This window comes from Pristis pectinata, chromosome 40, assembly GCF_009764475.1.
Source record: "Pristis pectinata isolate sPriPec2 chromosome 40, sPriPec2.1.pri, whole genome shotgun sequence".
In the NCBI taxonomy this organism is placed as follows: Eukaryota; Metazoa; Chordata; class Chondrichthyes; order Rhinopristiformes; family Pristidae; genus Pristis; species Pristis pectinata.
This window is the reverse complement of record NC_067443.1, coordinates 2,448,048-2,471,846: the sequence shown is the minus strand read 5'-3', so window position 1 is coordinate 2,471,846 and position 23,799 is coordinate 2,448,048. Positions and strand designations below refer to the sequence as shown.

General features: G+C 56.3%; 1 protein-coding gene across 3 annotated transcripts; it reads left to right on the top strand.

The window, feature by feature from the left end:
* The first annotated feature begins 1,136 nt into the window (after positions 1-1,136).
* On the top strand, positions 1,137-22,304 carry LOC127587526 (AN1-type zinc finger protein 6-like). Of its 3 annotated transcripts, none has more exons than XM_052045923.1 (6): positions 1,137-1,466; positions 10,623-10,785; positions 15,467-15,593; positions 17,327-17,388; positions 19,183-19,299; positions 21,343-22,304. In XM_052045923.1, exons 2-6 carry the CDS (start codon positions 10,635-10,637, stop codon positions 21,489-21,491), a joined length of 606 nt encoding a protein of 201 aa, XP_051901883.1. In that variant the 5' UTR covers positions 1,137-1,466; positions 10,623-10,634; the 3' UTR covers positions 21,492-22,304. The 3 variants fall into 3 exon arrangements, with proteins under 3 accessions (XP_051901883.1, XP_051901885.1, XP_051901884.1); XM_052045925.1 differs by having other exon boundaries at positions 1,141-1,466; positions 10,684-10,785; XM_052045924.1 differs by lacking the exon at positions 1,137-1,466 and adding an exon at positions 2,176-2,237.
* Positions 22,305-23,799: the final 1,495 nt, after the last annotated feature.

The following is a 23,799-nucleotide window of genomic DNA, read 5'->3' as shown; positions in this document are numbered from 1 at the left end:
ACGATCTACCTCGTCGTGGCCTTGCACCTTATTGTCTGCCTGCACTGCACTTTCTCTGTAACTGTAACACTTTATTCTGCATTGTTTTCCTTCTGTGCTCCCTCGATGTACTTACGTACGGAATGATCGGTCTGGATGGCTCGCAGACAAAAGCTTCTCACTGTGTCTCAGTACCCGTGGCAAGAATAAACCAATTACATCCCAAAGACGTGCAGCTCAGTTTAATCGGCCACAGTAAATTGCCCCCCTGGTGTGTGGGTGAGGGGTAGAATCCGGGGGGAGTTGGTGGGAAATGTGGGGAGGATAAAGTGGGGATGGGTGTAAATGGGTGGTTGATGGTTTGGCACGGACTGGGTGGGCCGAACGGCCTGTTCCTGCGCTGTGTGATTCTACCAGCTGGATGAATATATTGAAGGTGCAAAACCAAAATGTACTGCAGATCCTGGAAACCTGAAATAAAACCAGAAAATGCCCGGAACACTCAGCAGGTCAGGCAGCGTCCGTGGAGAGAGAAACAGGGTGATCATTTCATGGTTAGAGCCCATTGTCAGAACCAGTTCTTGCACCACCCCTCCCACGGTGCTCCCTCCTCACCGCCCCTCCCACAACGCGGCGCTCCCTCCTCATCGCCCCTCCCACAGTGCTTCCTCCTTGCCACCCCTCCCACGCGGGTGGTGGGTCGATGGGTGGGGATGGTGGGGCGAGAGGGGGTGGTGGGCGAGGGTGGTGGGGTGAGGGGGGTAATGGTGGGGGAGGGGTGATGGTGGTGGGGCAGGGGGTGGGGATGTTGGGGTGAGGGGGAGGTGGTGGGGGTGGGGGTAATGGTGGGGGAGGGGTGATGGTGGTGGGGCAGGGGGTGGGGATGTTGGGGTGAGGGGGAGGTGGTGGGGGTGGGGGTAATGGTGGGGGAGGGGTGATGGTGGTGGGGCAGGGGGTGGGGATGTTGGGGTGAGGGGGGGCGAGGGGGTGTGGTGATGGGTCGAGGGGTGTTGGAGCAAGGAGGGGTTGGGGATAGTGGGCGAAGGTGTGTGGTGGTGAGATGAGGATGCCGCTTTGGGAGCCCCCTTCCCCCGCCCCTGGAGGCGGTCCCCTGCCCCCGCTCGCCCGGTGCGGGCTCTCCCTCCCTCCCTGCAGTGACTGGCTGGGTCTCCGGGCGGCGCTGGACTCGCAGCCCTCAGTACCGACACTTCAATCCTTTTCACCGAGAAAAACAGGGAGGCTTCAGTCGGCAATAAGCGGAGAGGCGCTGCCGTGAACGACCCAAGGCAGGCGTTGGTTTGTGCACTACCGGCGGATCGAGGCTTCCCTCCCTCCCTCCCCCCTCTCTCCCTCTCTCCCTCTCTGTCTTTCATTTCTTTTCTCTGCCACCCCCCCTCACCACCCCCCCCCCTCTCTCTTTTTGTCTTGTGTTGTTGGGAGAAGACCTTTGTGAATACCAGGACCTCTTCCGAGCTCAAAGGAGAAAGGTAAGGTGATTTGCTGTCTAACATACCCCTCTCTATCTCCCCTCCTCTCTCTCTCTCACACACACAGACACATTCTATCTGCTTCAAGCTAGCGGCCCAGGCTGAGTGTGGGATATAGAGGAGCTCCCAAGCCGGGCAGAAACTGCCAGGAAATGCCCTGGATTTGAGGGACACTGTATCCATTTCGCTGTTTGATACAAAACGCGTTACTTTTGTTACCACCAAGTGTATCCAAAATCCTGCTTCTAAACAACACTCCTTTTGTAACAAAAAGTCCCAAATCTAAATTTAATCGATATATATTTTTTAAAATCATAAAACACAAGGTCGTCTCGCCTTCTGGCCGCTCGGAGACGCTTCTGTTTTTTTTAAAAAAAGAATGATTATTTTAAATGAATGGTGGAAAGTTTTTTTTGTTGCAAACACGTGGATTTTCGCCAGGCGAGGACTTTGTTTAACGGGGGAGGGAGGGAGGTCGGGGGGGGGGGGGGGTGGAATAAGGTGCGTTTGCCTGGTTTTATTTAGAGATTTAATTACGTGTCAGTTTCGCGTCAGGTTCCTGGCTGTCAATTCCAACCCCCTCCCCTCCTCTCTCTCCCAAATTAAGGGGATGGGAATCCTTTTCTACATCCAGCACCCCCCCCCCTCCCCTCCCCTCCCCTCCCCTCTTCTTTCACACTGGTCTTTCTGAAGCACAGAGTTTTTTTTATAAACAGGCTTCCTGCTTTGGTGATGTGCTGAGTCAGAATGTTTTACCCCGTCCCCTGCACGGTAATGGAGGGCTGTATTCATCGGTGTCAGTGGTGGGACAGAGCTGGGTCGCAGCGCTCGGTGGGGGCCGGGCCGGGCTGGACAAACGCCCGGCTTCTCCCGGGCCTGCCACTGGCACCCTGGGTCTATTTTAAGGCCGCACTTGTGTGCCAGCGCTGCCTCGGGTGTTCACTTGCTCCTGGTTCAACCGGAAGAGAACGTTTAAAGAGGGACAGGGTTTGGTTGTCCCTGGGTCTGGCCGCTCCCCCTCCCCCGCTCGCCCTGCAGGGAGGGAGGGGGCTGTTATTGGGGACCCTGACGCTGCCGCCCCCACCTAACCCCCCCCTCTTTGTTCTCCCCTCCCCCACTTGCCCTCCTCCCTCTCTCTCCCTTCCCTCCCTCCCCGGTTCCCTCCGTTCCCCCCTCTCTCTCTCACCCTCCCTCCCTCCGTTCCCCCCTCTCACCCTCCCTCCCTCCGTTCCCCCCTCTCTCACCCTCCCTCCCTCCGTTCCCCCTCTCTCACCCTCCCTCCCTCCGTTCCCCCCTCTCTCACCCTCCCTCCCTCCGTTCCCCCCTCTCTCTCTCACCCTCCCTCCCTCCGTTCCCCCCTCACTCTCTCACCCTCCCTCCCTCCGTTCCCCCCTCTCTCTCTCACCCTCCCTCCCTCCGTTCCCCCCTCTCTCTCTCACCCTCCCTCCCTCCGTTCCCCCCCCTCTCTCACCCTCCCTCCCTCCGTTCCCCCCTCTCTCTCTCACCCTCCCTCCCTCCGTTCCCCCCTCTCTCTCTCACCCTCCCTCCCTCCGTTCCCCCTCTCTCTCTCTCCCTCCTTCCCTCCGTTCCCCCCTCTCTCACCCTCCCTCTCTCCGTTCCCCCCTCTCTCACCCTCCCTCTCTCCGTTCCCCCCTCTCTCACCCTCCCTCCCTCCGTTCCCCCCTCTCTCACCCTCCCTCCCTCCGTTCCCCCCTCTCTCACCCTCCCTCCCTCCGTCCCCCCCTCTCTCACCCTCCCTCCCTCCGTTCCCCCCTCTCTCACCCTCCCTCCCTCCGTTCCCCCCTCTCTCACCCTCCCTCCCTCCGTTCCTTCCCCCTCGCTCCCTCCGTCCCCCCCTCTCCCTCGCTCCCTCCGTCCGTCCCCCCCTCCCTCGCTCCCTCCGTCCGTCCCCCCCTCCCTCGCTCCCTCCGTCCGTCCCCCCCCTCCCTCGCTCCCTCCGTCCGTCCCCCCCTCCCTCGCTCCCTCCGTCCGTCCCCCCCCCTCCCTCGCTCCCTCCGTCCGTCCCCCCCCTCCCTCGCTCCCTCCCTCCGTCCCCCCCTCCCTCGCTCCCTCCCTCCCTCCGTCCCCCCCTCCCTCGCTCCCCCCCCTCCCTCCGTCCCCCCCTCCCTCCGTCCCCCCCCTCCCTCGCTCCCCCCCTCCCTCGCTCCCCCCCTCCCTCGCTCCCCCCCTCCCTCGCTCCCTCCCTCCCTCCGTCCCCCCCTCCCTCGCTCCCTCCCTCCCTCCACCCTCCCTGCGTCCCCCCCCTCCCTCCCTCTCCCCCCCACCCCGCCATTCCTCCCTCCCTGGTCAAGTCACACCCAATCAACACAGCCCCCAGCTCGGATGGTGGGTGGGTGGCATTTTTTACCCCCACCCCTCCTTCCATCCACGACCACAGCCAACAGAGCAACCCCCCACCACCAGTACCCTCCCCTCCAAAACGTGGCTGCCGTTGTGCTGCGGAGGCTTGCACAGCAAGATCCCACCGGAAGCTCGAGGAATGGGGGGGTGGCAGAGTGGGGGAATCCAACAAAACCACCTCCTGCTTTGGGTGAAGGTTTCTCTTGGTGGGGCGGGGGGTGTGGGTAAGAGAAATCCAAAAGCAGAGCCGTGGGATCCTTTGTGGGGGCCTGGATCTAATGTCTCATCGGAAGCTGGTAACCCCTTCCCCACCCACGGGTGCTGGAGGTTATGGAGTAATTGGATAAGGCCCTTCGGCCCAACTGGTCCATGCCGACTGTGTTCATAGAATCATAGAACAGTACAGCACAATATAGGCCCTTCAGCCCACGATGTTGTGCTGACCTTTAAACCTCGCCTAAGACTATCTAACCCCTTCCCCCCCCCACCCCCACATATCCCCCTATTTTAAATTCTAGCAATCTCTTGAATTTGACCAATGTACCTGCCTCTACCACTGCCCCAGGCAGCGCATTCCATGCCTCAACCACTCTCTGGGTAAAAAACCTCCCTCTGATATCTCCCTTGAACTTCCCACCCATTACTTTAAAGCCATGCCCTCTTGTATTGAGCATTGGTGCCCTGGGAAAGAGGCGCTGGCTGTCCACTCTATTAATATTTTGTACACCTCTATCATGTCTCGTCTCATCCTCCTCCTCTCCAAAGAGTAAAGCCCGAGCTCCCTCAGTCTCTCCTCGTAATGCATACTCTCTAAACCAGGCAGCATCCTGGTAAATCTCCTCTGCACCCTTTCCAATGCCTCCACATCCTTCCTATAATGAGGCCACCAGAACTGGACACAGTACTCCAAGTGTGGTCTAACCAGAGTTTTGTAGAGCTGCATCATTACCTCGCGGCTCTTAAACTCTCAGGTTTCCCAGCGAGCTGGTCCCATCTGCCCGCGTTTGGCCCACAGCCTAAACCTCTCCTATCCATGGACTTATCTAGAGGGCTTTTAAACGTTGCTAATGTGCCCGCCTCAACCACTGTTTGTAGCAGCTCATTCCAAATACGCACCACCCTCTGTGCCCCTGGTCCCCCTTAAATCAACCACCTGATGTCCCCTTTCAATTTTAAACCTATGCCCTCTTGTTTTTAGCACCCCTTCCCTGAGAAAAAGACTTTTTTTTCACCATCTATGCCCCTCATGATCTTATACACCTCTATCAGGTCACCCCTCAATCTTCCATATTCCAGGGAGTAAAGTCCTGGTCTACACAACCTCTCCTAGTAACTCAGGCCCCCAAGTCCAGGCAACGTCCTGGGAAATCTGTTCTGCAACTATATTTCTAGTTTAATTATTAAACATTGTTTATTACTGAACTGATTAACTAAACTAATTAAAAACCTTATTAAGTGTCAGGATGCAAGGTGAGGGGTCTCTCTTTCTCCCCCATCCCTCCCCAAACGCCCACCCCCTTGGATTGTGACCAGCCCCACCCTGGTTTTGTGAAGTCAGTGGCTGATCACCACTTGTCACTAGGGGGTGGGGTGTGAGACCATCCCCTACCCCCCTCCTCCCTCTGCACACACTCCCCACCCCGCCCCCCACCCTCTGTGCACCAATGAATGCACGTCCCGGAAGCTCTTTGCAATACGATTCCCTCTTGGTTGGCCGCCCAGCGTAGAGGCACGCAAGAGCTCTCGGACCTCCCCTGGGTCCTAGTGCCCCGCCCCTCCACCTGTAGCCTCCCCCCCCCAACCCCCCCACCGAACCAACAAATCGGAGCTCAGCTTGCGATGCCCGAAAAGCGTTGGCTCTACTGCCTGGGACGGGCCGCCTCGCCGTCGGGCGCCAGTGTGAACGAGGTTTGTCGGTGACGCAGGAGCCGTTGCCCACGGGGGGCAGAAGGGTTAGTACGGTGCTGACGGGCGGAAAGTCCGCCTCTCGACGTGGGCTCGTCTCGGAAGGGCTGGCGTGGGCGCACCTGTCTGGGGCGACGGCTGACCTTTTACCCCTGAGACCCCCAAACACCCCCCCCCATCCCCACCGACACCACAGAGCGCTGGGGTGTGATGGGAGATGGGGTGATAGGAGGATCCCAGCCGATTCCCACTCCGGAAGCCCCGAGTCATTTGCCCTCCCCCGTCTCTCGCCAACCTCTCCCGATCCCAGCCGGATCACCGAATGTTTTTCCTTCCCCACCCCCTTTTGATCATGAACACTCTACACACTCCATTATCCCCTCTCTCCTTTCCCCTTCTGGAATCCCTCTCCCAGAACACCATTGGGATATCTTCCCAACAACTCCCAGCATCCATGAATAAATTTTTTTTTCCCCCTTGGCTTCCTGCCTAATTTGGCCCCTTCTCAATGGGGGAAGCAGACGGAGCTCCTCTTCCCCCCCCCCCCCCCCAACTTTCCCACTAAAACATCTGAATTATTATACGGATCACAGACCCTCCCCACCCAGCACCACCTCCCAACTGCGATCCCCTTCTTGCTACGTCCCCCTGGAATTCCCGACATTCCTGATTTCCCCAACAGATTCTTCCCGCCGTCCCTCCCCCAGGGGCTGAATTACAGAGATGGGGAGGGGGTGTCCACGAAGAGGAAGGATGGGAATCCCATCACGGGCTCTATCCGACCCGGAGAGTTCTCCCGCTCAGAGAACGTTCATCCACACGGAACCAAATTCGCGCCCCTCTGAAACCGCTTCCCTCTGGGGCTCCATTCCTGGTTGCACCTTACGACTGAGAATATCTTCCCTCGGGAAATGTTTTCTCCCTCCTATCATATCCCTGCCTGCCATGGGAGCTGCGGGTGATTGGTTGCCCGAATGCGCCCGTCGTGGGCTGCCCAAGTCGAGGGCCCCGTCTTCCTCCCAACTTGCGCCCTGGAGCGTATCTACCTCTGGCTGTGACCTTGTAGGTATTGGCTACCGCTGCCAGCTGATCGACTGGGGAAATCTGTACAGTGCTCTGATTGGAACAGGCTCCAGCCTTCCCTCCCCTCCCCACACCCCCAACCCCACCGTCCCTCCCTCACCACTGTGTACCATCCCAGGAGGTGTGAATGTCTCCAGGCTTCTTAAGGCTCTTGTTGGCCGTGTCAAATGACTATTCGGCTACAAAAGAATTTAGGAGCCGAGAGGTATTGTTGCAGCTACATAGGTCCCTGGTCAGACCCCACGGAGTATTGTGCTCAGTTCTGGTCGCCTCACTACAGGAAGGATGTGGAAGCCATTAGAAAGGGTGCAGAGGAGATTTACAAGGATGCTGCCTGGATTGGGGAGCATGCCTTATGAAAACAGGTTGAGTGAACTCGGCCTTTTCTGCTTGCGGCAACGGAGGATGAGGGGAGACCTGATAGAGGTGTATAAGATGATGAGAGGCATTGATCGTGTGGGTAGTCAGAGGATTTTTCCCAGGGCTGAAATGGTTGCCACAAGAGGACACAGGTTTAAGGTGCTGGGGAGTAGGTACAGAGGAGATGTCAGGGGTAAGTTTTTTACTCAGAGAGTGGTGAGTGTGTGGAATGGGCTGACGGCAACGGTGGTGGAGGCGGATACGATAGGGTCTTTTAAGAGACTGTTGGATAGGTACACGGAGCTGAGAAAAATAGAGGGCTGTGGGTAAGCCTAGTAGTTTCTGGGGTAGGGACATGTTCGGCACAGCTTTATGGGCTGAAGGGCCTGCATTGTGCTGTAGGTTTTCTACATTTCAAGTCCCACTGCTCGCTGTAGCCTTGTGCGCTCCTGCGCGGTGGCGTTCCCATCCTCAACGCACCTTTGTGGAGCGGTGGAATTGTGTGCAGTTTTGGTCATCCCGCTGTGACTGTACTGCAGGGGAGGTTCCCCGGGACGGTGCCTGGGACAGGAGAGGCCGGGTCTGTTCTCCCTGGGGCGGAGGGGGTTAACATTAGAACATAGAACACTACAGCACAGTACAGGCCCTTTGGCCCACAATGTTGTGCCGACATTTTATCCTGCTCTAGGATCTATCTAACCCTTCCCTCCCACATAGCCCCCCATTTCTCTATCATTCATGTGTCTAAGAGTCTCTTAAGCATCCCTAATGTATCTGCCCCCACCAACCTGGGCTGACAGTGCGTTCCACGCACCCACCACTCTCTGTGTAAACAAAAAACTTACCCCCTGACATCCTCCTTATACCTTCCTCCAATCACCTTAAAATTATGCCCCCTCTTGTTAGCCATTGTCGCCCTGGGAAAAAGTCTCTGACTGTCCACTCAGATCTATGCCTCTTGTACACCTCTATCAAGTCACCTCGCCTCCTCCTCTCCAAAGAGAAAAGCCCTAGCTTGCTCAACCTGTCCTCATAAGACATGCTCTCCAATCCAGGCAGCATCCTGGTAAATCTCCTCTGCACCCTCTCTGAAGCTTCCACATCCTATAATGAGGCGACCAGAACTGAACACAATACTCCAAGTGTGGTCTGACCAGAGTTCTATAGAGCTGCGACATCACCTCGCGGCTCTTGAACTCAATACCCGGACTAATGAAGGCCAGCACTCCATACGCCTTCTTAACAACCCTATCGACCTGCGCGGCAACCTTGAGGGATCTATGGACATGGACCCCAAGATCCCTCTGTTCCTCCACGGTGCTAAGAGTCCTGCCATTAACTTTGTATTCTTGGTTAAGAAGGGATCTGATTGAGCTGCATAAAATTATTAGGGACATAGATGGGGTCAACAGTGAAAAGGTTTTCCCCAAAGCAAGTGCCTCTAAACATAGAGGGCAGAGGTACAGGGGGAGAAAAATCTCTGTTCCCGTCCCAGCATTCTCACATCCTTCATGTCACTGCGTGTGTGCGTGGAGTTTGCACGCTTTCCCTGTGACCACGGGGGGTCCGGTTTCCCTCCCACATCCCAACGACGTGCGGGGGTCAGTGGGTTAATCGGCTGTTGTAAATCCCCCCCCCCCCGGGTGTGTGGGGGGGGAGGGAATTATTAAAATGGGGATGGGTGCAAATGGGTGGTCGGCACGGACTTGATGGGCCGAAGGGCCTGTTTGCTGTATCGCGATGACAAAGCAGCCTGCTCAATCGGCAGCCCTTCCAAACCCCCCCCCCCCCCGCCAAACACTCCCTCCCTCCATCACCAGCGCACAGTGGCTACATTGTGTACCATCTACAAAACACACCGCGATTTATGTACTTGCCAACAGCATGACAGGTCTGGAACATGGAACAGTACAGCACAGAAACAGGCCCTTCGGCCCACAGTGTTGTGCTGAACTAACTAAACATAATTAAACGCCTCACTAAACTAATCCCTTCTGCCTGCACAGTGTCCGTCTCCCTCCACTCCCCGCACATCTACGTGTCTATCTAAGAGCCTCTTAAACCCCTCTATCGTATCTGCCTCCACCCCCACCACTGGCAGCACATTCCAGGCACCCGCCGCTCTCCGTGTAAAAAAAACTTGCCCTGCACATCTCCTTTGAACTTTCCTCCTCTCACCTTAAATGCATGCCCTCTGGTATCAGACAGTGGAGTCATGTAGAGGCCCAGATTTCCTCTCCTGAAGGGTATTAGATTTTTATTACGCAAGGATTTAGCTTTTGTGGGCAATGATACGGAGTCATTATTGTCCGTATCCCAGATTAAGCGGGGGGGGGGGGGACACCACCACCCGCAGGTTCCCCCCTCTGCCGTCCCCACTCGGAAACACATTGGCCGTTCCTTCACCGTTGCCGGGTCCGAATCCCGGAACTCCCTCCCCCAAGGGGGATAGGCGATAGATGCATGGCGTTACCAGTGAAGCTGCAACCCCAAGAAACTAGTTGAACAGTTGGGCTTCGATGCGGGCAATGATCAGATTCTTGGCGGGGGGGGGGGGTGAAAGGGGCTGGGATTCGCGTGCGCCCCATTCAGTCCGTCGCGAGGGGAGAAGCTGAGCGCTCCCACCCCCGGTAACCGTTGCAGCCCCAGCCCGGAACCGCAGAGAGTTACGGACACAGCCCAGCACATCACGCAAACCAGCCTCCCCTCCGTCTACACTTCCCGCTGCCTCGGGGAAAGCAGCCGACATAATCAAAGACCCCACCCACCCCGGACATTCTCTCTTCTCCCCGCTCCCATCGGGCAGAAGATACAAGAGCCTGAAAGCACGTACCACCAGGCTCAAGGACAGCTTCTATCCCGCTGTTATAAGACTCTTGAACGGACCTCTCGCACGCTAAAAGACAGCCTCTTGATCTCCGAATCTTCCTCATCGTGGCCCTTGCACCTTATTGTCTGCCTGCATTGCACTTTCTCTGTAACTGTGACACTTTATTCTGCGTTCTGTTCTCCTTTTGTACTCCCTCAATGTACTGATGTACGGAATGATCTGTCTGGATGGCCGGCAGGCAAACGTTTTTCACCGTATCTTGGTAATAAACCAATTGCCTTGTGGGGAAGAACCGAGGCAAGTGTCCGGTGAGGGAGGGAGTGCCGAGCCACCGAGCCGCTCGTTATCACGCGGAATCTTGCTGTGCATCGCGTGGGGGGGGGTGGGGTGGGGTTGGTGGCGGGGTTGTTGGCGAGACCGCCTTTCCCACTGTACAATGGGGCTCGATGCTTCAAGACCACCGCCTGCGATGGAATTCGGCACGTCCTGCAAGGCAGGACGGTTGGCTCCCCGGTTGCTTGTGGAGGTGACGCAAGAGCCCAGTCCTACCGTCTGCACCCGATGCCTCTGTCTCATTCCCCCTGCCCTTCTCTCTCTCTCTCTCTCTCTCTCTCCAGGACCATTGAGCAATGGCTCAAGAAACTAATCAGACCCAAGTGCCTATGTTATGTCCGACAGGCTGCGGTTTCTACGGAAACCCCCGGACCAGTGGGATGTGCTCCGTCTGCTACAAAGAGTTCCTGCAGAAACAGAACAACAGTGATCGAATCAGTCCATCGGGTATGGAGTTTTCCCTCCCTTTCTCCAGTAGGTGGTAGGGCCCTGGGGAGTGTTGCAGAACAGAAGGACCCCAGGGGGGTACAGGTCCATGGTTCCCTGAAAGACATAGGGCAGTGAAGAAGGCGCTTGGCACACTGACTACAGGAGTTGGGACGTCACGTTACAAGACGTTGGTGAGACCACACTTGGAGTACTGTGTGCAGTTCGGGTCCCCCAGCTATAGGAAGGGTGTAATTAAGCTGGAGTTGGTGATAAACAAAATTTCACCAGGTTGTTACCGGGACTAGAGGGCTTGAGTTATAAGGACAGGCCGGGACCGTTGACCCCGGAGCAAAGGAGGCTGAGGGGTGAAACTTATAGAGGTTTATAAAATCATGAGGGGCGTAGATAATGTGTCCTGTGTACAGTATCCGTCTCCTTGCTTGAGGAAAGAGAAGGGTCACTGGATCGATGCCCGGAACGGGCAGGTTGTCCCATGAGGGAAGGTCGGACAGGCTGGGCCTGGAAGAGACTTCAGACTGTAAAATTCAAGAGGATTGCTGGGTTGATGTAGAGTTGAGCAGATTGGGTTATAAAACGCGAGGCGGACATATTGAAACCCTAAGATTCTGAGGGGGAATTGAGGATGTGACCAAGAAGTCAGGGCAGTAGACGTGGTCTATAAGGCCTTTGATAAGGTTCCGCGTGGTGGGCTGCTCTGGAAGGTGAGATCACATGGGATCCAGGGAGAGCTGGCTATCTGGACACACAATTGGCTTGGTGGCAGGAAGCAGAGGGTGATGGTAGAAGGTTGTTTCTCGGACTGGAGACCCGTGACTAGTGGTGTTCTCCAGGGCTCGGTGCTGGGCCCAGTGCTATTTGTCATCTATATCAATAATTTGGACAGGGACGTACAAGGCATGGTTAGCAAGTTTGCAAATGACACTACAAATAGGTGGTGTAGACAGGGAAGACTTATCAGGATTTACAGGGGGATCTTACTCAGACCCCACTTGGAGCACTGTGCTCAGTTCTGGTCGCCTCACTACAGGAAGGATGTGGAAGCCATAGAGTGGGTGCAGAGGAGATTTACAAGGATGCTGCCTGGAATGCGGAGCATGCCTTATTAAAGCAGGTTGAGGGAACTCGGCCTTTTCTCCTTGGAGCGACGGAGGATGAGGGGGGACCTGATAGAGGTGTATAAGATGATGAGAGGTATTGATCGTGTGGATAGTCAGAGGCTTTTCCCCGGGGCTGAAATGGTGGCCACAAGAGGACACCGGTTTAAGGTGCTGGGGAGTAGGTACAGAGGAGATGTCAGGGGTAAGTTTTTTACTCAGAGAGTGGTGAGTGTGTGGAACGGGCTGCTGACAACGGTGGTGGAGGCGGATACGATAGGGTCTTTTAAGAGACTGTTGGACAGGTACATGGAGCTGAGAAAAATAGAGAGCTATGGGTAAGCCTAGTAATTTCTAAGGTAGGGACATGTTCGGCACAGCTCTGTGGGCCAAAGGGCCTGAATTGCGCTGTAGGTTTTCTGTGTTTCTATCTTGATCAGCTGGGTCAGTGGGCCAAGGAATGGCAAATGGAGTTTAATTCGGATAAGTGCAAAGTGTTACACTTTGGAAAGTCAAATCAAGGTAGGACTTTCAGAGTGAACGGCAGGGCCCTGGGGAATGTTGTAGAGCAGAGGGACCTCGGAGTTCAGCTACATGGTTCCCTGAAAGTGGAGTCACAGGTAGACAGGGTGGTGAAGAAGGCGTTTGGCACGCTGGCCTTCATCGGTCAGGGCACTGAGTACAGAAGTTGGGGAGGTTGTGGTGCAGTTGTATAGGACGCTGGGGAGGCCACATTTGGGATATTGCGTTCAGTTTTGGTCACCCTGCTGTAGGAAAGATGCTATTAAACTGGAAAGAGTGCAGAGGGAGATTACAAGGATGTTGCCGGGACTCGAAGGGCTGTTTTAGGGAGAGGTCGGGCAGGCTGGGACTTTATTCTGTGGGATGTAGGAGACTTGGGGGTGGGGAGGTGATCGTGTAGAGGTATATAAAATCATGAGGGGCACAGGGCGATTGCACTCACTTTTTCCCAGGGTTGGGGAATCAAGAACTAGAGGGCACAGGTTTAAGGTGAGAGGGGAATGTTGTAGAGCAGAGGGACCTCATAGCTGAACTCCGAGAGACTTAATTGGAACCTGAGAGGCAACTTCTTCACCCAGAGGGTGGTCCGTATGTGGAACGAGCTGCCAGAGGAAGTGGGTGAGGTAGGTACATTAACAACACTTAGGAGGCACAAGGTTTAGAGGGATATGGGGCAAACGCGGGCAAATGGGACGAGCTTAGATGGGAATTTTGGCCAGCACGGACCAGTTGGGCCAAAGGGCCTGTTCCCATGCTGGAGATGAGGATGGCTCTGTTCTCTCAGCGGATGGTCGGGGTATTTTGGATTTCTCCAACGCCAAGGGACCGGGAGCACGGAGTGATTGAACATTCCCGAGACGGGGAGAGGTTTCTGATCTGCAGGGGATCTGGAGGTTACGGAGACCAGGAGAGGAGGGGAGAACGGAGGCCGAGATTGGATCAGCCAGGACCTTATTGAGTGGGTCAACAGGCTCGAAGGCTTCTGCTCCCACTTCAGATCTTCCTCGTGTGATAACCTCACGCTCTTAAAGAATCAATTGCTTGGTCTTTACTGTGGGGAGTGCAGTTAGAAACCCCCCCTCATCTCCCCCTGTGAGATCTGGTGCTAGAACCTCAAGCAATTACAGCACAGGAACAGGCCCTTCGGCCCACAATGCTGTGCCTAGCCAATTAAACACCTAACTAAACCAATCCCTTCCGCCTACAGGCAGATGGACATCTGCCTACAGATGCCCATCTCCCTCCATTCTCCGCACATCTAAGAGCCTCCTTAACGCCTCGATCGTATCTGCCTCCACTCGTATCTGTGGCAGCACATTCCAGGCACCCACCACTCTCTGTGTTTTAAAAAAAAACTTGCCCTGCACATCTCCTTTGAACTTTGCCCCTCTCATCTTAAATGCATGTCCTCTAGTATTAGACATTTCGACCCTGGGCGATAAAGATACCGGCTGTCTACTCTATCTGTGCCTCTCATATAAACCTCTATCAGGTCTCCCCTCAGCCTCCGCTGCTCCAGGGAAAACAACCCAAGTTTATCTGACCTCTCCTTGTAGCTCATGCCCTCTAATCCAGGCAGCGTTCTGGTGACTGCCATCAGAGCAAACCGTTGCCCTCCCTGTGGTGATATAACCCTCCCTGCACCCATATTGAGCTGCACTGAACCATGGTTATACCTGCCCCGTATCGCAGCCCCTCCCCATCCGGAGAGGAGTTGAATTAATGACCTCTTGCTGTGCCTGGACTCCGGGCTAGAGAGAGGGGCAGGTGGGCACCGGATGTGCGGGGGAAGTTTTTGCGGGTTGGGGATTTTGGATTGGGGGTGGGGGGCGGGTGTGGGTGTCATGCGGCTAATGACATGAACTGCAATAAAGCCCTTGAATGGGATGGATTGTCCCATGAGGAAAGCTTGTACCTGCTAGAGTTCAGAGGAGTGAGGGGGGGGGACTGGATCAAGACATCAAAGATCCTGAAGAGTCGGTGTGGAGAAGGTGCTTCCCTCCTGTGGGAGAAGGTGCTTCCCTCCTGTGGGACAATGTAGAACCAGGAGGGGGTCGCTTTAAAAATAAGGGGGGTGACCCATTAGAGAGGTAACAGGGCACAATTACAAAATGCGAGTAGGCTCTTTCCACCTAGATTGCGAGAGGACGTGGCTTTAGGGTGAAAGGGGAAGGGTTTAGGAGGAACTTCTTCACTCAGAGAGTGGTGGGAGTGTGGATCGGGCTGCCATCTGATGTGGTAAATGCGGGCTCGCTCTTAACTTTTAAGAGTAAATTGGATAGATACATGGACAGGAGAGGTCTGGAGGGGTATGGGCTGGGGGCAAGTAAATGGGACTAGCAGAAGGGCCGAATGGCCTGTTTTCTGTGCTGTAGTTTTCTATGGTTCTAATTATTACTGGAGTCTTTGGGACTCTTCCTCAAAGGCCGGTGGAGGCAGAGTCTTTGAGGCAGAGGGAGAGCAGTGAGGAGTGAAAGGTTGTCGGAATGGGTGGGTGAGGGGGGAGAGGGACTGGTGGCTGCAAGGGAGTTGAGGTTGCGATCGTCAAATGGTGGGGCCGACCGGCTCCCAAAACCGCCACCTGAATGGTAATCAGTTGGGCGGCGCGAGGAATCTTGTTGGAAAATTGAGCGGGGGGAGAAGGGGAAGGGGAGGGGGTGGGCGACGTGAGGGTTGTGGTACAAGACGTTCCCTACGAGCCTGTGCTGGGTCTTCGAGGGAACTTTGCGACCGCTGCCGCTCCCCACCTCCTCAAATCCGCAGATCTCTTTCCCACCTCCCGAGTATTTATCCATTTATTCCCCCCTCCCTTTTTTTTCCCACTGAAGAAAGATAAACACAGGTGCGATGAATCCATTGGGGGGGGGGGGGGGGGGCGCAGCCTGCTCCACAGCGCCGCTAGGGTGGCCAGAGGGTGCCACTGCAGCGTGACTGTTGACATAGAAAACAGGCGGAGATCCAAACGCGAGCCCCACCGGCCTGTGTTTGTCGGCGCGGGGAAATGGTTTGCGCGGAGGTGGGATTGGGGCTTCTTTTAACCCTTCACATCCTGCTATCAACAGGCACAGCAAGTAACCCACCTTCAGACCCAGACCCAGCACACAGTACAGAAGTGTCCCAGCAAGGTTCCCTGCCTACAGCTGTCTCTTCCACCTCTCCACTAGGATCAGCGGCCACGGACAGCATCAGGTGGGTGTTGAGGAAAGGCGGTGGTGGGGTTGGGGGGGGGGGGGTGCGGTGGCATTGGAGAGGGTGGGGAACGGTTTTCTCCCCAGGTCCCCCGGGAACAAGGACTATTGGCCTCTCCTTTTCCCCATGACCCGATCTCCCCCTCCCGCCTCGGACCCCGGGCTCCGAGGAGAGCGGTCGAAGTCCCACTCCCACCGGTCCCGAGAACCTTCCTCCCGGCAACCGTCCCGTGTGGGGGGGGGGGGGGGGGGGGAGGAGTAACGCTAGAAGTGGGGCAGCGTCCAGAGCTCGCAAAAGCGGCCTGCTCTACGTGGGATGAACCAAATGCAGATCGGGTGACCCCCCCCCCCACCCCCGTGAATCTCCCGCTCCGCCCCACCCCCTTAATTCTGTGGCTCACACTCCTGCCTCCCGCCCACTCTGACTCCTTCCGCATTGTTACAACACAGATTCGAGGAACTTCACCCCATCTTCAGTCGAACACCTCCGTCGCCCTTCTCCAGACCCACAAGATACAGGAGCAGAATGAGGCCATTCAGCCCATCGAGCCTACCCCGCCATTTGATCGTGGCTGATTTCTTTCTCAACCCCATTCTCCCGTCTTCTCCCCATAACCCCCTCACCAATCGAGAACCCATCAATCTTGGCCTTAAACACACCCAATGACTTGGCCTCCACCGCCCTCTGTGGCAACGGATTCCACAGATTCACCACCCTCTGGCTGGAGAAATTCCTCCTCATCCCAGTTCTAAAGGGACGTCCCTTTGTTCTGAGCCTGTGCCCTTGGATCCCAGACTCTCCCACTGATGGGAACGTCCTCTCCACGTCTACTCTACACAATGCCCATCTCCCTCCATTCCCTGCACATCCATGGGCCTATCTAACAGCCTCTTAAACCCCTCTATCGTATCTGCCTCCACCCCCACCCCTGGCAGCACATTCCAGGCACCCACCGCTCTCTGTGTAAAAAAAAACTTTGCCCTGCACATCTCCCTTAAACTTTTCCCCCTCTCATCTTAAATGCACACCCTCTAGTATTAGATATTTTGACCCTGGGGAAAAAGATACCGGCTGTCTACTCTGTCTATGCCTCTCATGATCTTATAAACTTCTATGAGGTCTCCCCTCAGCCTCTGCCGTTCCACAGAAAACAACACAAGTTTGTCCAACCTCTCCTTATGGCTCATGCCCTCTAATCCAGGCAGCGTCCTGGCGAACCTCCCCTGCACCCTTTCCAAAGCCCCCACACCCTTCCTGTAACGGGGGCGACCAGAACTGAATGCAATACTCCAGATGCGGCTGAACCAGAGTTTTAGAAAGCTGCAACGTGACTTCCCGACTCTTGAACTCAGCGCCTCGACTGACAAAGGCAAGCGTGTCGTACGCCTTCTTTACCGCCCCGTCGACCTGTGTGGCCACTTTCAGGGAGCTGTGGACTTGGACCCCAAGATCCCTCTGTACGTCAATGTTGTTAAGGGTCCTGCCATTAACTGTGTACTGACCCTTTACATTTGGTCTCCCAAAACGTACCACCTCACATTTGCCCCGATTAAACTCTACTCATTGTATCCTTGGCAACCAAACCAAATGGGCGGCTGTAGCACAGGGTTGCTCTTGGGGGTCTTCGCATCTGTGGGCTACCAGGGGTGTGCCTGGGGCGTTCTCCCTGACTCGGCTGGACGTTCTCCCTCCCGGGCGGAGTTAACCCCTTGTGTTCCTGCTTCCCTCCTCAGCCCAACATTGCCGATGGCCACTTCGGAAACAAAAGAGACGGCGATGGAACAGAAGTTTGAGGGTAAGGGAGGTGTTGGGGTGGCAGATGGGGGGGGGGAGACAGGCTAGGGGGACTAATTGACATTGGCTGGAGGGTTGTAGGGCAGGCGAGGTTTGCTGATTGGTTGACATTGAGCGAAGGTCAAGGCAGGTGACAGAGAGCCTTGGCGATTGGTTGACGTCGAGTGAGAGTTGGGACAGGTGAGTGAGTGGCTTGGTGATTGGTTGATTTTTGGCATGGATCTCAAACTTGGGGGTGGGGGTCAACGTTTAAAAACAAGGGGTTGTCCCATTAAGATGGAGACGAGTCTTGGAACTCTGTTCCTCAAAGGGAGGTGGAAACGGGAGGAGATCGGTTCGCAATAAGTGAGGGGGTGGAAGGTTACCGGGGGTCGGCGGGAATGTAGTTATAATCAGAGCAGCCATGATCTTATTGAACGGTGGAACAGGTCAGAGGGGCTGAATGGTCTCCTCCCATTTAGTTTGTATGTAAATTGTACGATAATGAGGGAGCAGATCAGGTGCACTGAGCGGCTTGGGGATTGGTCGACGCTGATGGGGACGGAGCAGTTGGATGTGAGAAGCTTGGGGATTGGTTGATGCTTATTAGGACAGAGCAGTTGGATGTGAGAGGCTTGGGGATTGGTCGACATTGAGTGGGACGGAGCAGTTGGATGTGAGAGGCTTGGGGATTGGTCGACATTGAGTGGGACGGAGCAGTTGGATGTGAGAGGCTTGGGGATTGGTCGACATTGAGTGGGACGGAGCAGTTGGATGTGAGAGGCTTGGGGATTGGTTGACATTGAGTGGGACGGAGCAGTTGGATGTGAGAGGCTTGGGGATTGGTTGACATTGAGTGGGACGGAGCAGTTGGATGTGAGAGGCTTGGGGATTGGTTGACATTGAGTGGGACGGAGCAGTTGGATGTGAGAGGCTTGGGGATTGGTTGACATTGAGTGGGACGGAGCAGTTGGATGTGAGAGGCTTGGGGATTGGTTGACATTGAGTGGGACGGAGCAGTTGGATGTGAGAGGCTTGGGGATTGGTCGATGTTGAGTGGGACAGGAGAGGGTGCGATCGGATGGTTGGGGGGAGAAGCAGAGGCTTTTAGATGCTGGAAAAGAGGGTCACACGACACCACCTCATCCAATCTGGGTGGTCCACAGCTGGTCCCAGATGGTGGCGTTGGGGGCAAGTTTGGGTTCAAGGGGAAGCAGAATGTGTGGCGTAGATGGGCTGAATGGCCTGTCTCCGGGTGTGGGGTCGGGTGGGTAGAGGGGTTCCATCGGCCCAGTGGTCTGGGGTTGGGCACACTGGGGTGGGGAGATAGGGGTAGGATGGGGGGAGGTGGGGTGGGGAGTGGGATTGGGGAGGTGGGGAGTCTGATCGAAGCCCGTGTCTCCAGCAGGTGCCCCATCCCGTGTGGAGATGGAGCACCTCCACCCCTTCCCACGGCCACACACCTGGATGGGGGTCGCCGTCCTGGTCTTGGATTGAGGGAGGGTTGGGGGGGCAAATGGAGTCCCACCCAGTCCCTGATGGGGTAAGGGCAACATTTCCCGGTCCCCTCCCTCCAATCCTGCCGAGAGGCGGTGGCTGGATTCGAACCCGCGACCCCAGAGGCCGGCGGCAGAATCGGCGGCTGCTAAATGCTGGCAGCAGCGCCCCCTGTGGCAGGGAGGAGTGTCCAGCACTATCAGACCTCCCATTGGCCCTCCCACCGAGGCTGCCTCCCATTGGCCCTCCCACCACCGGGGGCCGTCTCCCCACCTCCCATTGGCCCCCGCTGAGGCCGTCTCCCCACCTCCCGTTGCAGCCTCCTCGTCGGCGGCCGACGATCCGCGGGGGTCCCAGGAAGACCCGGAAAAGTCTCCGGAAAAGAACAAGAAGCGGAATCGTTGCTTCCTTTGCAAGAAGAAAGTCGGACTAACGGGTGAGCGGGGGGAGCAATGACCGCCTGGCCTGGTGGGGGGGGTCCTCGCTGATCCGGGCTGAGCTCTGATCCCATCCCGACCCCCCCCCCCAACTCTGGGGAGGAGAGGGAGTGTCGATTGGGATGCGATGGGGAGGGGTTAGGTTGGGTCTGGGATGGGGTGGGTTGGGGAGGGTGTTTGGGATGCGATGGGGAGGGGTTAGGTTGGGATTGGGTGGGTTGGGGAGGGGTTAGGTTGGGTTTAGGATTAGGTGGGTTGGGGAGGGTGTTTGGGATGGGGAAGGGTTGGGTCTGGAATTGGATGGGATTGACTTGGATGATCCTTCCGTCCCCAACCTGTCCCAAATCAAGGGCGTTTGGAATGTGTTGGGGAGGGGTGGGATTGATTTGGATGATCCTTGATTAGGGAGGGGTTGGGTTTGGGATGGTGGGATTGACTTGGATGAACCTTGATTCGGGAGGGGTTGGGGGAGGGGAGCGTGTTTGGGATGGGATGAGGTGGGGGTTAGGTTGGGTGTGGGTTGGGGAGGGTGTTTGGGATGTGATGGGGAAGGGTTAGGTTGGGTCTGGGATGGGGTGGGTTGGGGAGGGTGTTTGGGATGTGATGGGGAGGAGTTGGGGTGGGAATGTCTGGGGAGAGGTTAGGATGGGTTACAGGTGGGATTGAGCAAAGCACAGCACGGGAACAGGCCCTTCGGCCCACTATGTCTGTGCTGACCACGATGCCAAATTAAACTAAATCCCTTCTGCCTGCACGTGGTCCATTTTCCTCCATTCCCTGCATGCTCACATGTCTGTCTGTCCATCGTCAGACCATCTGCCTCCACCCCCACCCCTGGCAGCACATTCCAGGCACCCACCGCTCTCTGTGTGTAAAGAAAAAACCTGCCCCGCACATCTCCTTTGAACTTCCCCCTCTCACCGTAAATGCACGCCCTCTAGTATGTGCCATTTCTAGGGAGAAAGACCCTGACTCTCTACCCTGTCTAGGTTGGGGTAGGTTGTGTTGGGGCAGTGGGGGTAGCTGTTTTGGAGGGTGAGATTTTGCGGAGGGTTTAGTGGTGGGATGGGTTGGGGAAGGACGGGTGGGAGTGACTTTCCCTGATTGGGGAGGGGTTAGGGGTGGGATGGGATGGGTTGGGTTTGGGCAGTGTTGGTTTGGGGTGACCTTGGTCCTTGATTGGGGAGGGATGGCTTGGGAGGGGGTGGTGGGGTGGAATAGGGTGGGGTGTTTGGGATGTGTTGAGGACGGGTTGGGAGGGAGTAGAGGTGGGGTGAGACACGTTGGGTCTAGGAAGGGAGGGATTGAGGAAGGACGGGTGGCGGTGACTTGGCTGGTCCTCGATTTGGGAGGGGTTGGGTGTGTTGTGGGGTGTTGGGGGTGGGTTAGGAGTTGGGTTTATAGGATGGGTGTGGGAGGGGGTGGGGTGTTGGGGAGAGGTTAGGGGTGGGCCGAGGCAGGTTGGGTTTGGTTGGGATGGGACGTGTGGGAGTGACAGCTGGGGATCGGGGGTGGGGGCCGTGTTGGGGTGGTCGGGGTGGGATTGGTGGGGGGCCGTGTTGGGGGGGTAGGGTGGGATCAGGATGGGCTGTGTTGGAGGGGTGGGGATGGGATCAGGAGGGTGGGATCAGGATTGGCCGTGTTTGATGGGGGGTGGGGATGGGATCGGGGTGGGCCAAGGGGGTGGGATGGGATCGGGGTGGGCCATGTTGGGGTGGGGATGGAATGGGGGGGGTGGGATCGGGGTGTGTTGGGGGGGTGGGGATGGGATGGGGGTGGGGATGGCATCGGTGGGGTGGGATCGGGGTTGGGGGAGTTGGGGATGGGATCGGGGGGTGGAGGGGGCAGGGGTGTGGTGTGTTGGGGGGGTGGGGATGGGATTGGTGGGGTGGGATCGGGCTGGGCCGTGTTGGGGGGGGTGGGATCAGGGTGGGGGGTGTTGGGGGAGTGGGGGATGGGATCGGGGGGTGGGGGGGGGGGGGTAGTTGCGAGGAGAAGGTATGACAGCCGGCCCCAGTCTCACCTTCGCGCTCGGATTGCAGGCTTCGAGTGCCGGTGTGGGAACCTGTACTGCTCTGTCCACCGGTACTCTGACATGCACGACTGTCACTTCGACTACAAAGCAGATGCAGCAGAAAAGATCCGGAAGGAAAATCCCATGGTGGTCGGCGAGAAGCTGCAGAAGATCTAAAAAGGCCTCGGAATAAACCCTGGGTCTGCATGTCCAACCAACCCCATCACATCTCCTGGTTTCCTTTTTGTTTGATTCAGATGTTTTTTCCTAGTTTATGGATGGAATCTTTCTATGCTTTGGGGGTGGGGGCGGCGCTGTGTGGGGGGGGGGGGTGGCGAGCCCCACTTCCCGCAGTCTCAGTCGGGAGGGGTTGGAATCGGGGTCTGATTTGGATCAACGGGAGGGAGGAGGGGGTGAGGAACCGTTCCCTCTGTTTCCCGCAGTGAGTGTGGGAACTCACTCCAGGACAGCAGGAGCTTGTTCTCTGCGACTCCCTCTTTCCCCCCCCCCCATCCCTCGCTCCCCTCCCCTCCAGTCCCTCCGTCTCTCTCACCCCTCGTTCACACCCTTCTGGACCCCCTCCAGCCCCTCCCCTCTGCCCTCCCGAAGCAACGCCCACCCCCCCCCCCCCACACACACACACACACCCCCCCGCACACCCCTCCCCACCATCGTTCACCACGCCGGGCACCTCGCTGACCGCCAATGGCAGATCTGACTCCCGGAACCCGTCGCCCTGCCCCTGTCCCAAGTGAGGGAGTGGGGAGGGAACGAACTGGCACCCGCCCCAATGCAGCCTGGAATCGTAGTCACCCAAAATAGGATTTTTTTTTAAAAAGAAATATATATATATCTATATATAACCAAACCACACCTCTCGTGTTTTGTTGAACTGGTTTTCTGCTGGGGTTCCGTCGCTATAGCGATGCTACTTCGCAGAGAGACTTTGGCACAGCGATAGTAAAGCAAAATAAAGCTGCGATCGATTTATTTTTTCCTTTTGAGAGGAGTTTTGTTTCTGGGGGTGGTGGGGGGTGGTGGTGTCTCTGAGTGACGGGGTTGCTGGGGCTAGGGAGTGGGATGAAGGTCAGAGTCGGGTTTATCATCATCTGCACAAGTCCGTGTGTGCACGGGTGCAATGAAAAACTTCCTTGCAGCAGCGTCACAGGCTCAGAGCATCAGATACACAACGTTCACAAGAAAAACATAAATTAAGCACACATTATACACAATTTTTTTTTACAAGAAAGAACACGATTAGACCAAAACAAAAGTCCATTTGTAGTGCAAAGTGGTCCCAGTGTTGCTGTACTGAGGCAGTGATTCGGGTTGTGCCGGTCGGTTCAAGAACCGAATGGTTGAAGGGAAGTCGCTTTTCCTGAACCTGGTGGTATGGGGACTTCAGGCTTCTGTACCTCCTGCCCGATGGGAGCTGTGAGAAGACGGCACGGCCCAGATGGGGGATCTTTGACGACGGACGTTACCTTCTTGAGGCAGCGTCTCCTGTAGATACTCCCAACGGTGGGGAGGGATGTGCCCGTGATGTATTGGGCTGAGTCCACGACTCCCTGCAGCTTCTTACATTCCTGCGCGTTCGAATTGCCGTCCCAGACCATGATGCAACTGGTCGGGACACTTTCAATCAGTCCTGAGCAACTCATTCCGGAGCCGCCTCTGTGTGTCCAAGGTGCCCCTTAACATTGGGAAGTGTTCCAGGAGTGTCCGCCGGGGTGGGGATGGAATGATGTGTCCGGAGAGTACGCAGAACCAAAAGCTTTTCACTGCACCTCAGTAATAAACCAATTCCTGGCAGGAGGTTGCCCGTTCAAATCCTGTGAGAGAGAGTGCTGTTTTCTGGATGTGCCGTTAATCACGGGAACGCTTGTGGAAGATCCAGTGGGTAGGGGTGCGGTGTTCTCCCTGGGGCTGGGCTAATAGTTGGTCTGCATCATCAACACATTATTGCCTGTGGGATCTTGCTGTGTGCTTCTCAGCCGCTGCGCTCGCTGCCGTTTCCCCCCCGAGTGCCACCCTTTGTTAAGCTTGGGGAATGCCAACGCACATTCCGTCTCGCTTTCTGGCCTCCAGGACTTTACGTGGAGTCCCAACGGTTTCAGATAACCTGTCATTCCTGTTCGTGTCCGAGCTGGCAGGTTCTCCTTTAGGTTAGGGATGTTAACTCGGGTTTTCTCCCTCCCGCTGACGCTGCCTGACCTGGTAGGTATTTCCAACATAACTCTGCGTTCGGTTTTCAGCATTGCCTCTGACCTGCATTTCACAGTTTTTACCTCTCTCTCACCAATTCTCCCGGACAGCTCCGTAAACATCTGAATCAACTCAGCGTTGGCCTCAAACCCACGGAGATTGTCCCATCCCACACCCTCTGAAATCTAATTCCTGTCCCTCCCAGTTCCGACGATAGGTCGTTAGCCTGAAACTGTTGACTCTGTCTCTCTCTATCTGTCTCTCTCCGAATGAAAGTTAT

Coding starts and splice junctions, on each gene's coding strand:
- LOC127587526 (XM_052045923.1), top strand. CDS start 10,635: ATGGCTCAAGAAACTAATCAGACCCAAGTGCCTATGTTATGTCCGACA. Junction 15,594..17,326: donor GCGGCCACGGACAGCATCAG/GTGGGTGTTGAG, acceptor TTCCCTCCTCAG/CCCAACATTGCCGATGGCCA. Junction 19,300..21,342: donor GAAGAAAGTCGGACTAACGG/GTGAGCGGGGGG, acceptor CTCGGATTGCAG/GCTTCGAGTGCCGGTGTGGG.